Source organism: Centruroides sculpturatus, unplaced genomic scaffold (assembly GCF_000671375.1).
Source record: "Centruroides sculpturatus isolate CEXI.00-Female unplaced genomic scaffold, Cexi_2.0 scaffold1064, whole genome shotgun sequence".
In the NCBI taxonomy this organism is placed as follows: Eukaryota; Metazoa; Arthropoda; class Arachnida; order Scorpiones; family Buthidae; genus Centruroides; species Centruroides sculpturatus.
The window spans coordinates 77524-91030 of record NW_019385564.1 but is presented as its reverse complement, the minus strand read 5'-3'; the positions used below and the strand labels follow the sequence as shown (position 1 = coordinate 91030).

The 13507-nt window shown below is 32.1% G+C and overlaps 1 protein-coding gene across 1 annotated transcript; it reads right to left on the bottom strand.

Moving 5' to 3' along the window:
• Positions 1-8278: 8278 nt before the first annotated feature.
• Positions 8279-13507, bottom strand: LOC111640166 (patched domain-containing protein 3-like). The gene is made up of 5 exons (XM_023386166.1): positions 12987-13507; positions 10019-10500; positions 9599-9934; positions 8532-9037; positions 8279-8302 (listed from the first exon to the last, which is right to left on the bottom strand). Exons 1-5 carry the CDS (start codon positions 13505-13507, stop codon positions 8279-8281), a joined length of 1869 nt encoding a protein of 622 aa, XP_023241934.1.

The window sequence follows — 13507 nt, the reverse complement described above, 5'->3', positions numbered from 1 at the left end:
AAATTTATTTGTTTGTAAGCTTAAAATAGATCCTTATTAATCATACATTATTAAAAATGCATTAATAAATAAAATACAGAACCGGAATTGGCAATTTATGGTTTAGCCTAGTGACAAGTAGATTTGGAGACAAGTAAATTCGACTTACGTCGTTTTTCGACTTAAGTCGTTCTCCTGGAACCAATTACCGACGTAAGGCGAGGTATACCCGTATTTAGAATTCTCAATGTTTTTCTCAATGTTCAATTCAATGCGTATGAATTGAAAATACAATAAAAGAGTTTCTGGACCTGACTTGCTGTAAGATAGTCTATCGAGAGAAACATTTTCGGATTAAAGAGACAACCATTCACTGAACGAATATACAGCTACAATTAGTAAATTCAACATAGTTATATGTCGTTGGCAAATCTCATTAATAATAACTAAAAATTTATTTTAAATTCAGATACATTATTTATTGTTATTTTTAAAATTTCCTTATTATTAAAAATTTTTATTTGAAAAACTCATATAAAGCTATATAATCAAGTTATGTTAATTAGTTTAATGAAAGTTACCGTATTTTTCGCCTTATAAGACTCGTCGTTATATTGAAGGTATCACGCTTTTTGCATGGAATTTTTGAAGGATATTCTTGACACTATAAGACGCATCCTAATTTTCAGATAAATTTTAGATACAAAAACGCGCGTCTTACAAGACGAAAAATACGACAGGTGTCTATAAAAACCATTAAGGAATGTTTTGTCTGCGTTCCCGCCAAAACCATCGAGGACAAACACGTGTTTTATTTTTTTAGATTGTTGAGGAATACACATCTCCTGGGGCTTAGTTATAGTGAAGACGAAAGAAAATTATTTGTATTAGAGAGGTTGCTGGCGAAGTTTTCAACGCGAAAACGTGTACGTCGGACGTTCAGCGCCGCCTAGAAGTTTGACAATGGCGTTTGGAACGTCAGTGGAATCAATCGGCCGTCCCATTGTGGGCCTGGCCAAACTCGTAATGGACTTGATAAAAAAGGCCCCTCTTAGTTTAAAAAAACCGGTACAGTAGACACGATTAAGGCATAAAAATTTAATACATACGAATAGTGACTCGCGATAAGATTGAGAGTAGGTATGAAGAAAAAAGTTTTGACTCGGAGCAGAAAAAATTTGTTATATGGCAGCATATACGCAATATGCCTATATAAAAAATCTGAAAGTTACCTATTTGTATGGTGAGACATTTTCAATCGAAGACAACCTTGCCAAAATCAACTTGAAATCTGCGCCAATGTAGTTCGCTTATTTTTGTATTTTTAATGAATGGCTATTTAGCTGTTTGCAGCAAAATTATCTAACTTAAGTAGTTGTATAAGTTTTATAACGCAGATTTTTATGATTTAATTTTTTTACCCATTGAATAGACACATAAAAATAAATTTAAAATAAAATATGCATTTTCATTTTAACATTTTGCGTGCCACTAACAGCTATTTTCATTTATTTATAACACTTTAATAGTTTTTTTAAAATAGTACTAAAGGAATATAAATTTGTTTTCAAAAGATTAAAATATTTTACTCTTCAGTACTTTTTCTGTCAAGGTTTAGTACAATTTGAAATTCACCCGAGGCTTCCTCCACCTATCGGCTGAGACAAGACTGACAAGACCGCCTACTCTCACCTATCATTTTATTTCCCCGACTGATAGCGTTGTGTGTATCATCATCACGGGAGAGGAAGGCAGTGCCTAATTCTATCCTTGCGCGCAGGAGCCGTAAAAATCTAAAAATTTTTAAACTCGCACCAGGCGGGCAAATACAGAATGCGTGTACATTAGCGCAGAAATTGATGTAAATTCGCATTTCTGAAATGCAAATTTAATTTTAAAAAGTTTATCGGTAATTTGGGGCATGCATCGTTTATCTCGCGTGCTCTGACCGCACGCCTTTACATACAAATAAGAAATAATGACGAAAATACCTAACGTAAGTAAAAGAAGTAGTATCCTTCATTAGGCTACAGTCTACAAAGTACTAATGAAACTTTGAATTCAAATTAATAAATACATAATAGTAAAATTAATTTTTAATAAAGTACAGTACTTATATAAAAATTATTTACTACAGTTCATTTTAGTTTTGTTTTACATGATTTTTTTTCTCGCTGCTAACTTCCTTGGCTCGCTTAATCGTCGCAAGAATTGAAAAATTGCGACGTTTCTAGTCATTTCAACGTTGTTTCTAGTGCATAAAATAATTTGATGCGTTAGAACATGCTTGTGACTCATTAATCGAACTTCTATCTGTAAGGCAATGTAATAATAAAATGTGATACTAGTGTTTATAACGAGATAGCTCAATAGAGGACCTACAGAAACTCGGTAACTTCTAGGATTAGTAAATCTGAGTCAGTTCTAATCGATTTTTCGTACAAGTTATTTTCGGATACACTTTATTGTATACAAATATGGACCTATATTCGATATATATTCCCAGACCGAAATTTGTCGCCAGTCCAACGTCGAGGGAAGATCTACGGAGGGTTTTAGTTAACACAAAAAAGCTCTCCAAATTTACACACAAAAAATGAATACATGTTTCTGCAAACTCGAAAATGTTGTTTTTAGAATCATTACTATGGAAAATATGTTTTATCGAGCCATTTGCAATACAATCTTGCACGCGCAAATAAGAGGTACTATTATTATTAAGGTACTATATTATTCAAATATTTAAAATTTTTGAATTTTTGTATTTGAATTTTGGGTTCTTCCGGATCTGTTATCGACCAGTTCTGTATTCATTTAAAGTCAAATTGATTTTTTAAAGTTATAACATTTTTACATATTTGCTCATAATAAATTGTTTCCACGAATAAGTTATCATATAATTATATATAATATAATATAATTGATTATATCGCTATCTAAAACTAAAAATACATTGGAAATATTTATGCATTGCGTGTTCTTATTATTACTGTTTATAGTGATGTCAGGAATCGTTAACATTGATGTAAAATTTCATTACGATCAACCGCTTTTAATTCTGGTGTAAATTATTTAGCTACTCGTATTTTTGAGATGTATATATTTACTAAAAAAATCACATTGATTATAAACTATTAGTATTGTAATAATTGTTGGGCTGCAATTAAAAAAAAATTGTAGACCTATAAATTCCTTCTGTGGTCCGTCTGTCATGTCTTAATCCCGAGAATGGAATTAGATACGTGAAATCCGAGATCAGATAGCGAAACCTCAGGGGCAGGAAGCCCCGGTTAACTATATACGAACGTCTAATGCATACCGGAAATTGCGTTATTCGATTCAAAAATTTCCCCCGAAAGCAGTTAATAGATGATGGGCACGACTGCGTGGTTAAAGGAAAACTGGGATGTACAGGGGCAGGACACTACAGTATTAATTTCAGGTGGAGAGCATTTCTTTTAAATTAAATAAATTAAAAATATGATTAAAAATTGCAGCTCGGTATTGTGACGTCATAATAAATAATTAATTGTATAAAATATATTTTCACAATAAAGAAATTTAAATATAAACTTATTTCAGTAACAAAAATGTTCCACGATGAAACAATGTTTATTAATAATTGTTTTTATCATTGACTTTATAGGATAGAAGGGAGGAAGTTTTTAGTATTTTATCTTTTTATACAGATAAATGCAATTTTATCAGAATCTTCAAGGTGACAGACTGCTAAATGATTACTTTAAATGTAATTTTTCTTAAGGCTGATTCTAACTTCTTGGTTTTAATTATTTTCGCCCTGTAGGCACTAAGAGTTTTTTTTTTTATTTAGCGAGCTCGTAGGTTCGGCCGGACAATGAGAAACGGGGCAAATATATCCGGACCTATTTTTTTTTTTTTACATTTAGTGGAGCACTCCCTCTGACCTGTAGCATTAAATGCTACTGGCTTGAGGTACTCCTCTTTTAATTAACCTGCTTCGCATATGCTTTGCAGGTAAATCCGGACCTATTATCTCCGAAAAATTACCGGGGTTTTTCCATCAATCCAGAATCTCCCATTGCGGCAGGCTGCCGCCTTATCCGCTCGGCCATCTGGCCGTCAACCCGTTTGGTTATATGAGTATTATCCAGAAGATAGCGTTAAAATTTTAATGTAATTTCTGTAGGAAAACCTTTTTTTCCGAAAAGTCTCAGAAACGGAAGTAGATAGAACCAAACAATCTTTTGCATTAGAATCCTATTTAATTCTATTTACGTACGATTCGGAACTTTGTGTTTAAATTTTGGAGGATGTTGAGTTTGTCTTTCATACTCCGGCTGTATTCATTGATTACAATTTTACTTACATAATAATATTTGAACAGATGTAAATTCCGTTTAAAACATTACGAAATACCAAGAATGATTGTATTAATTCTCATCCTTTAACGTCATTGTTATCACATAAATATTGAAGCGATGAAGTTAAGGTATTCATCGCGTTTTTTATAATATATTTTTAAATTACTGATAAAAAAAACAGACCAGGTTTGGTGTATTGTATACGGCAACACGTCACGTGAGAGATCTGTCGAAGGTAGACTTTCTAGGAAAAACTGGCCCCAATTTAGGTGTTACTAGAAAGGCCGGAGAATTTCACGTGATCGGCTTGTTGGCGAGGTGCGAACCCACCACCAATTACCATCGTTTAGTGGTTTTATCCGTTCGGCTACTGGTAGATCGATAAAAAAACAGATTATAATCTTCCAAAATCAGTTTCGATAAAATTATAATTTATATTTATCTTTTGAGAGTATTAAACACAAGATCGTGTTATTAATCAAACACGTGGCTTCTTTTCCGTCTTTATTTAATTGATCTGATATATTTATCTTTTTAAAAAAATACTGTAAATACAGTAACAGTATATGAAAACTGGAAAATGAAAAATCAGTACTAATAAATTATTAAACAGTCGTAATAATTACTGTTTTCAAAGTTTTGAGATACATTTTTGAATCACAATTAGTTGCTCTCACATTTGCTGTAACCTTACAAACAACTAAAAATATTTCCATAAAAGCTCTTGTTTTTAGTTTTTTTCAATCAATAATCATTAGAAAAACCGCATCATTTTTCATTCAAATATATTTTATCTGATATTTAATGTATATCGCATTCGATTCTATAAATTTGGAGATTTTTTTTCGAATAATTTTTTTNCGACAGAACCGTAATTACAAATAAAACAATTCACCACAACACTCATTGACAAACACAATAAAATCACATACATTATAGACATAGCCATTCCAAACACTCACAATATACAAAACACATGCACTGAAAAAATTAGCAAGTACACAGAACTCGCCCAGGAAATAAGGCATCTGTGGAGGATGGATAGGGTGCTTATTGTACTGTACCTGTCGTTCTCTCCTGTACAGGTGTGATACCATACACACTACACAAAAGCCTGGGAACATTACAATTGAAAAGAAATACATACATCACACTAAGAAGGCCATTATATTGAATACATGCCATATTGTTAGGAAATTCCTGAATACAGACACAGACACTGACACACTTATTTAATTTTTGTTCTTGGTTGCTATGCCTTGACTCTGGTCCGGCATAGTACACAGCCACCGGTGTGAACCAAGTATAACCCACTAATCACAACATAATAATAATAAACGCAGAGCCCAAACGGTTAGGAGTTGAAAGTTGAAATTTGGTACACAGTTTGGGTACGTCACGGGAACGCGCACTAAGAAAGGATTTTTCGAAGGACCTCCCCACGGGGGAGAGAGACAGGATTAAGGCTTAACACTTCCATCAACAATGGAAGTGTCAAGTAAGAATGGAAGTGTTACGTAACAACGGAATTGTTAAGAGAAAGCGACGTGCAAGACGCAGATGCAGTGTTTTTCGTTTTTGCGAAACATATTTTTAGACCCATCTAACAATTTTCTAATTAGTCTGGAAACAGGGGGACCTAATTCTTGCATTCTTTGAAAACGGGTAAGGTTGACTATAACATAATAATCTTAATCTTCGCTATCGTTATTTTTGCCCGAGCAACGCCGGGCCTACCTGCTAGTCTATGTTTTAAAGTTTTCATCACTGAAAATATGCGCGCATTTATCCTTCCCGGAGAATAATTGTTTTATATATATATGTTTTTAGTTCCTAATAACTGTTTTTGAGTGAGTGAGTTAATACTACACTATACTCCTTCATATGCTTAAGTAACACATGCACACANCCAGAATACCTAAAAGAAAAATACAGAAATAATATAAAATTTTTTATCTGTTTTAATAAAATATATCTAAATGTTTAATATAAGTATTTTACAACTGTTGTATATATCTGTTTTTATATAATTGAAGCTGAGAAAAGTTTAGTGAAGATCATAATACATTACACAAATAAAAGTCTTATTTTTTTGGTGTGATCTCGATTACTCAGCTTCACTGCAGTTTGGTAAGACTCATAACTCATAACCCATAAGATTTTTGTCTTTAATTAATTAATTAAATGAATTTTTGTCATTAAAAGATATCTCAGAATAAAGATTTCATTATTTCAATTAGTTACAAACTTTAGTTGTTTCTTTGATTAAACACTATTTTTCATTTTTTAGTATTTTTATAACAAAAAGAATGGATTTACCTTAATTCAAATAAATAAACTAACTTCAAATTTCAAAAAAGTCTTGAATGTGGTTGAGAATAATTTTAGGAAACATTATAACGATAAACATAAACGTAAAATATCAATCTTTATACGAAAGTTAACTGAATATTTAACGATTAACTTTATGTTATGTTACCTGATGGTCGTTCATCCAGTTTAACAGGAACGAGGAGTATTGCATGCAAGTTCTTGGCTTCTCTATAACCATCCAGTGCAAGAAGTCCGCCGAAGAATGTAACTTGATAGATGTAATCTATGAAAATACTTAAAGCCATGTAACTTCCAGCAATTTGGAGAGTTCTGATGGGAGTTGTTAACGCTATTAACGAACACGCAACGTTAGTCAAGGATGTTACGGTAATCGATATGGTAGCCTCGGAGTACGTTTCACTCATTCTCTTTTCAACAGAATCTTTGGGATTCGTTTTTCTCCAAGCCGCTAACAGAACAAATGAGTCATCCAGTCCGATACCTGTAGAATATATTCAACCAATTGAGAGTTTTGATTTATATTNAAAATTCCCTTATGCCTGATGGGACTCATAAGTCCCAAACATATTTTGATCTCATACAGCTTGCATACAATTAATTCTACAAACATAATACATTAAAATCAAACTACACATATCTAGAATACATATTAAAAAATACATTTAACTTGAAAACAATAAGTAGAATTTGGCAACAAAGAAAGCAATATCAGCTACTACCATGCAAACAACACACGATGTGTAACTTTTTTCAACAAAACTAAAACAGGAACAGTTTGAAAGTTACTACCCTATAGAAGAGAAAAAGAACACTTTATGCAATGATAAAATGTAAGTCCCAAATAGCTATAATGCATACACTATGAAATAAAAAATATCAAAGATAGTGGGACTAGAAAGTCCCGTTAGGCAATAAAGGGTTAATATTTTTAATGTAATGTGAAGTGACCACAGAAACTCAAAGGCTGTGTTCACTTTTTTTTTGTACATTAAGCATTTAATTAAAATTATATTTGTAGTCTAGTGATGAGGTATTACTACTGTTGGATATGTTTGAAAGAGATGAAGAAGCCATTATATTATCTCATATCTGTAAAGACATACCTGTGACAAAAGCACGAATAAATTTAAATCAAATGACTGATTCTGATTGCTTGTTTCACTTTCGGTAAGTGATATATTTATAAATTAAAGCAAATACTTAAAAAAGGAAGAATACTTATAAAATTTTTAATTTTAACAGATTTTCAAGAGACGATTTGTTTCACCTCCATTCTGCTTTACGCCTTCCATCTGTAATCATTTGTGAAAATGGATCACGTTCATTTGGAATTGATGCATTATGTATTTTATTACGAAGATTAGCTTATCCTAANTTTTCATTCGGATTCTTTCCTTTACTCTTTGCATACGCGTACGATATATGAGCTGCATAATCTGTACAAAATCCGGTGATCACTATTAAAAAAATTGTCCCAAATGGATGGAATGTAACACCCCATACGGACATATATCCTATAGTTACTACTTCAATACAAGCTATTGTGAGAGCAATACAAAATGCACAAAACACGTTTGGTATGAAAATGAGAAATATCAAAATTACCACGCAAGAACTAACGGCTATTGATTGAGTTGCTGTGGGAACTGCCATAAGGATATAATCAAAGGGTATATATCGATAATTGTAACAATATACCGGGAGATTATATTTATCTATTATATTCCACAGATTGATAAAAATTTCATTTTCTTTCAGCGAATTATCAACTAATTTTGCTTGAATGAAAAATCTGGAAGCTAATATTTTAGTGCCATCGTCACTGAATACAATGTCTTCGTTAAAGCGTTTGGCCCACTTGAATTTAAGAAATACTTTGCGTAAAGCATCGGTGAAGTCTTCGGGTCGACTCAAATTGTATCCTCTGAGAGAAATCCAAAACTGTGGATTTTTAATGGATTTCAGATATAGTCTCAGCCACGATTCCGTGAAATTACTTCCGGCCATATGAGGAGAATTCTCCAGTTCTGTCGTTAATTTCTCTAGATTATTCTGGATGTTTGGATTGGAGTAGTCCAATGATGATGTAACAATTATCTGGACTCTATCTCGATATTGCGAATAGAACGTATTTTCATCGCTAAAGAAGTTTAACATGTAAGAATTGTCGTTATATGCCGTTTTGATACCTGTAGAAGGCTGTATATATTTAGTAAAGTAGATTCCTCCAGCGAGATACAAGAGAAAAATAATAATAATTGCTGCTTTCACAATTGGAAAAGTCAAAATCTTTCCTAAATGTTTTTTATAACAAGTCATTGCTGTGTTATTTTCATTAAGTTTGCTTGAATAACAGCCGTACTTTATAAATCCCAGAATACCTAAAAGAAAAATACAGAAATAATATAAAATTTTTTATCTGTTTTAATAAAATATATCTAAATGTTTAATATAAGTATTTTACAACTGTTGTATATATCTGTTTTTATATAATTGAAGCTGAGAAAAGTTTAGTGAAGATCATAATACATTACACAAATAAAAGTCTTATTTTTTTGGTGTGATCTCGATTACTCAGCTTCACTGCAGTTTGGTAAGACTCATAACTCATAACCCATAAGATTTTTGTCTTTAATTAATTAATTAAATGAATTTTTGTCATTAAAAGATATCTCAGAATAAAGATTTCATTATTTCAATTAGTTACAAACTTTAGTTGTTTCTTTGATTAAACACTATTTTTCATTTTTTAGTATTTTTATAACAAAAAGAATGGATTTACCTTAATTCAAATAAATAAACTAACTTCAAATTTCAAAAAAGTCTTGAATGTGGTTGAGAATAATTTTAGGAAACATTATAACGATAAACATAAACGTAAAATATCAATCTTTATACGAAAGTTAACTGAATATTTAACGATTAACTTTATGTTATGTTACCTGATGGTCGTTCATCCAGTTTAACAGGAACGAGGAGTATTGCATGCAAGTTCTTGGCTTCTCTATAACCATCCAGTGCAAGAAGTCCGCCGAAGAATGTAACTTGATAGATGTAATCTATGAAAATACTTAAAGCCATGTAACTTCCAGCAATTTGGAGAGTTCTGATGGGAGTTGTTAACGCTATTAACGAACACGCAACGTTAGTCAAGGATGTTACGGTAATCGATATGGTAGCCTCGGAGTACGTTTCACTCATTCTCTTTTCAACAGAATCTTTGGGATTCGTTTTTCTCCAAGCCGCTAACAGAACAAATGAGTCATCCAGTCCGATACCTGTAGAATATATTCAACCAATTGAGAGTTTTGATTTATATTAAATAATGTATTTATTTTGAAAAATATATTTTATATACCAACCTACAACTATAAAAGGAACAACCAAATTTGCTTCGATGTAATTCATGCCACAGAGTAGTAAAATACCAAAGGCAGTTATCACAGCAAAGAAAGATGAGACACATCCGGAAACACCAATCAGCGGTTTACTCGTCACCCAGTCCTTCGTCAGACAAGTTACACTTGCAAATGTTATCATAAATGCTCCACTAATAATAATATGCCATACAATATTTACGAATACATTATTAATTTCATTATCGATACTAATTCCACTTATTTTTGATACGCGGATGTGAACGAAAGAATTTTGAGAAACTGTTTTCAGAAATTCTTCTTCCCATTTATGAGCAATTTCCTGTTTGCTGGAATTATGATAATCGACGAAATAGAGTAAACGAAATGCTTGGAAATCTGTTATAAAACTGTTTTCGTCAGTTGAAACTCCTCCTAAATTGATAGCATCTACATTAATGTGCGATGAATTTATCTCCATCGGATACCTGTTTTAAAAATAGGCTGTTAATCTGTGCAAATAGTTGTAGCCTGTTAAAAAAATGTTTTTATTTTATTCTGACTAAATTGTACTAATATTACTAACATCTATCTGCGATTTTCGACAAATAATTGTACATAATCTTGATTATCTGTGAGTTTTCTAGCATCGACGTTATAAGTTTGAGATTAATACAGACAGATGATTTCAATATAAGTAATTGTTTTTAGAGTATTATTTGGAAGGGTCTTTCTTGCCAGTGCATATGTATAAAAAGTGATGAATGAGGACCACATGAAGAGCTTCTTTATTCATTAAAGCAGCGAAACTAGATGTTTTACCAAACATTGGAGGAACTCCATCAGTGCAAAGAGAATGAAGTTTTTCTTTCCAGTTAGTTTAGTTTGTAAAAACGTTTTTACCACTTAGAAATGTTACATTTCATTAAGATGTTAGGGAAAATAACTATAATGAGTTAACTTTTTCCAATCTAAGATCAGACTCTGACTAAAAACATCTGTTTTAATAGACACGTTCAAATGAAAATTATGAAATGTAGGATTTTCAAAAAGAAAACTCTACATTTTGTAATCCTTTCCTCATTTTTGTTTTTATTTTTGAAAACGTATGGAATATATCGTCATTATATGGGTGTACAGTATATCTGTGTTCTGTCTATAAGTTTTTATTTGAATAGTCTCTCACACCGCAGGTTCCACACTTCGCCTCTAGGAATAGTCCATTTTTCTTCATAGAAGTCACAGTCAAAGGCATTATGTACAGTACGTATAAAATTGCTTGATTATTGTGTCAATCGCAGTGGAGTATCTCTCTTATTCATATATAGTAGACCCCCTATAACACGGGTTCATATAATATGGATTCGTATAACACGGCGAAAAAATTGCGATCGTATTCGTATAAACACGCTAAAAGATACTCGTATAATACGGTAAAACGTCCTCGCAGACTCGTGTCGCGGCAGGATTGGTCGAATCTAGACCAATAGCGGATATTGCACAAACCGTTGAGTTTAAACGAGCAGAAGACCTACTAGAAACCATTTATTATTTAACGGCCATAAAAATTATATTTATATTAATGATGTCTTCAAAGTTCAGCAAATTTTTCGCAGAAAAATAACTTATCAGAAAACACGCGCCCGCCGTTCGATGCGCCGCTCGCGAAGAAAACAAGCTTAAGCAATGACGTCGTTGAACGGTGCACACTCGGTAAGTAATCCTGCAATTTTTTGTTTATAGCATAGTTTATATGGATTATTCCCAAAAAAATTATATAGGGAGAAGGTGGTATTATGGAACCCTGCAGGTATTATGGAACCTCTCCATTTCAAACTGATAATAAAGGCGAACTGTAGCGGATTGTGGCTGAACTGAACTAGGCAGAGACATCTATAGAAAGGGGAAAACCCGTTTCACTTCAGTTAAACGGTTGTCCGTAGTGAATTAGCATATTTGTGTTATTCGAAATTCGAAAGTTTTGAATGCCAAGTGAATTTAATTATTTTTAAAATATAAATCGTGCAGTTGTAGGTTCACTGGTGCATGTATTCCGTTCCAGAGACTTAGGGGTACATATTAATCTGTGTGATGTTCACATTTTTTTAAATTTGTTCTTGACAGACATAAGTTAATTCAAGATGGCGATGCGTGAAATATGGGCCCCATTGGTGATTTTAATATGGAACCCGTCTAACTTTTGTAAAAGTATGTGGTAGATGAATGAAAAAATAGAAGGAAAATGAAAAAAGTAAAAATAGATATCTAATACTATAAGAGCATTATATTTGTGATTTTTGTAAATGATTAGCTTCTTCTTTGTACATTTGTTTATTATTATTATTATTATTATTATTATTATTATTAAATCATTTTTGCGATAAAACACATTGGAGTAAATAATTTTGTAATTATTAAACATTCTTTGTACTTTCCTATTTGTTTTTGGATACATTAAAGTATTTTTTGAAAACACACAGTAAGGTTCCATATTACTACCCGATTTTCCTTAAGCCTACTTTCTGACTTTTTGTACAAAAGCCTTCAAAAGCCATACTTATAGTTACACTAGCGAAAAATCCAATTAGGAACATTTAGTTTAATAGTTACTAGTACTTTTCGAACAAAAAATGTGGGTGTAGTTATGATACCTTGTTTACAATTCACTATAATGAAAATGGGGTTCCATAATACCACCTTCTCCTCTACGTGTTTTGGAAATGTTGAGTCAAATTAGTCTAGAATCGATTAATTTTATGAAAGAAAACCTTTCAAACAGATGTAGCCCCTAAACTGCACACGTGCCGGGCTGTGATTGGTTCATGTATTTACGTGCCTCGTAAAACACGGAATTCATATAAAACGGAACGTATCTATCGTGTTATATGGGATCTACTGGAAACAGTTGCATAATAAAACTGAAATATAAAATTAATAAAACAACAAAAAATAAAATATGAAAGAAAATACTTACTTAATTTTCAGCTTTTTTCTTCTGACATCTTCAAATTTAGTTTTTAAAGATAATAAACTATTTTGATAACACTCTCCTTCCGATTTCATACAGATATCGGAATACGTTATGTTTTGTCCTTTCCATGTTATTTTTATGTCGAGAATCTTTTTGTTTAGCATTTGTAATTCATCAAATACGTATTCACGCATCATTGTTCCTCCATCTTTACACGTCGCTATAATACCGTTCATTCCTTTATACATTGTTACTCGTGAAAGATCAAAATCTGTAGCATTTTCCGGAAAGAACTTTTCAATTTCTGATCTGATTTTCAACGTTCTTCCGTTTGATGGAACAAATAAATATTCCGAATCTTTAACAATTTGCACCCTCAATAAACCCAAAGAAGCTAGAGCAGTGAACAGGAATGGTGTTATTACAGAATACAATGGATGACGTCCAATCAGCCGTCCAAAGTGACGAAAACTTGAAGATAAATATCGATTAACTGCATAAAATTTCTCTTTGTCACACTGCAT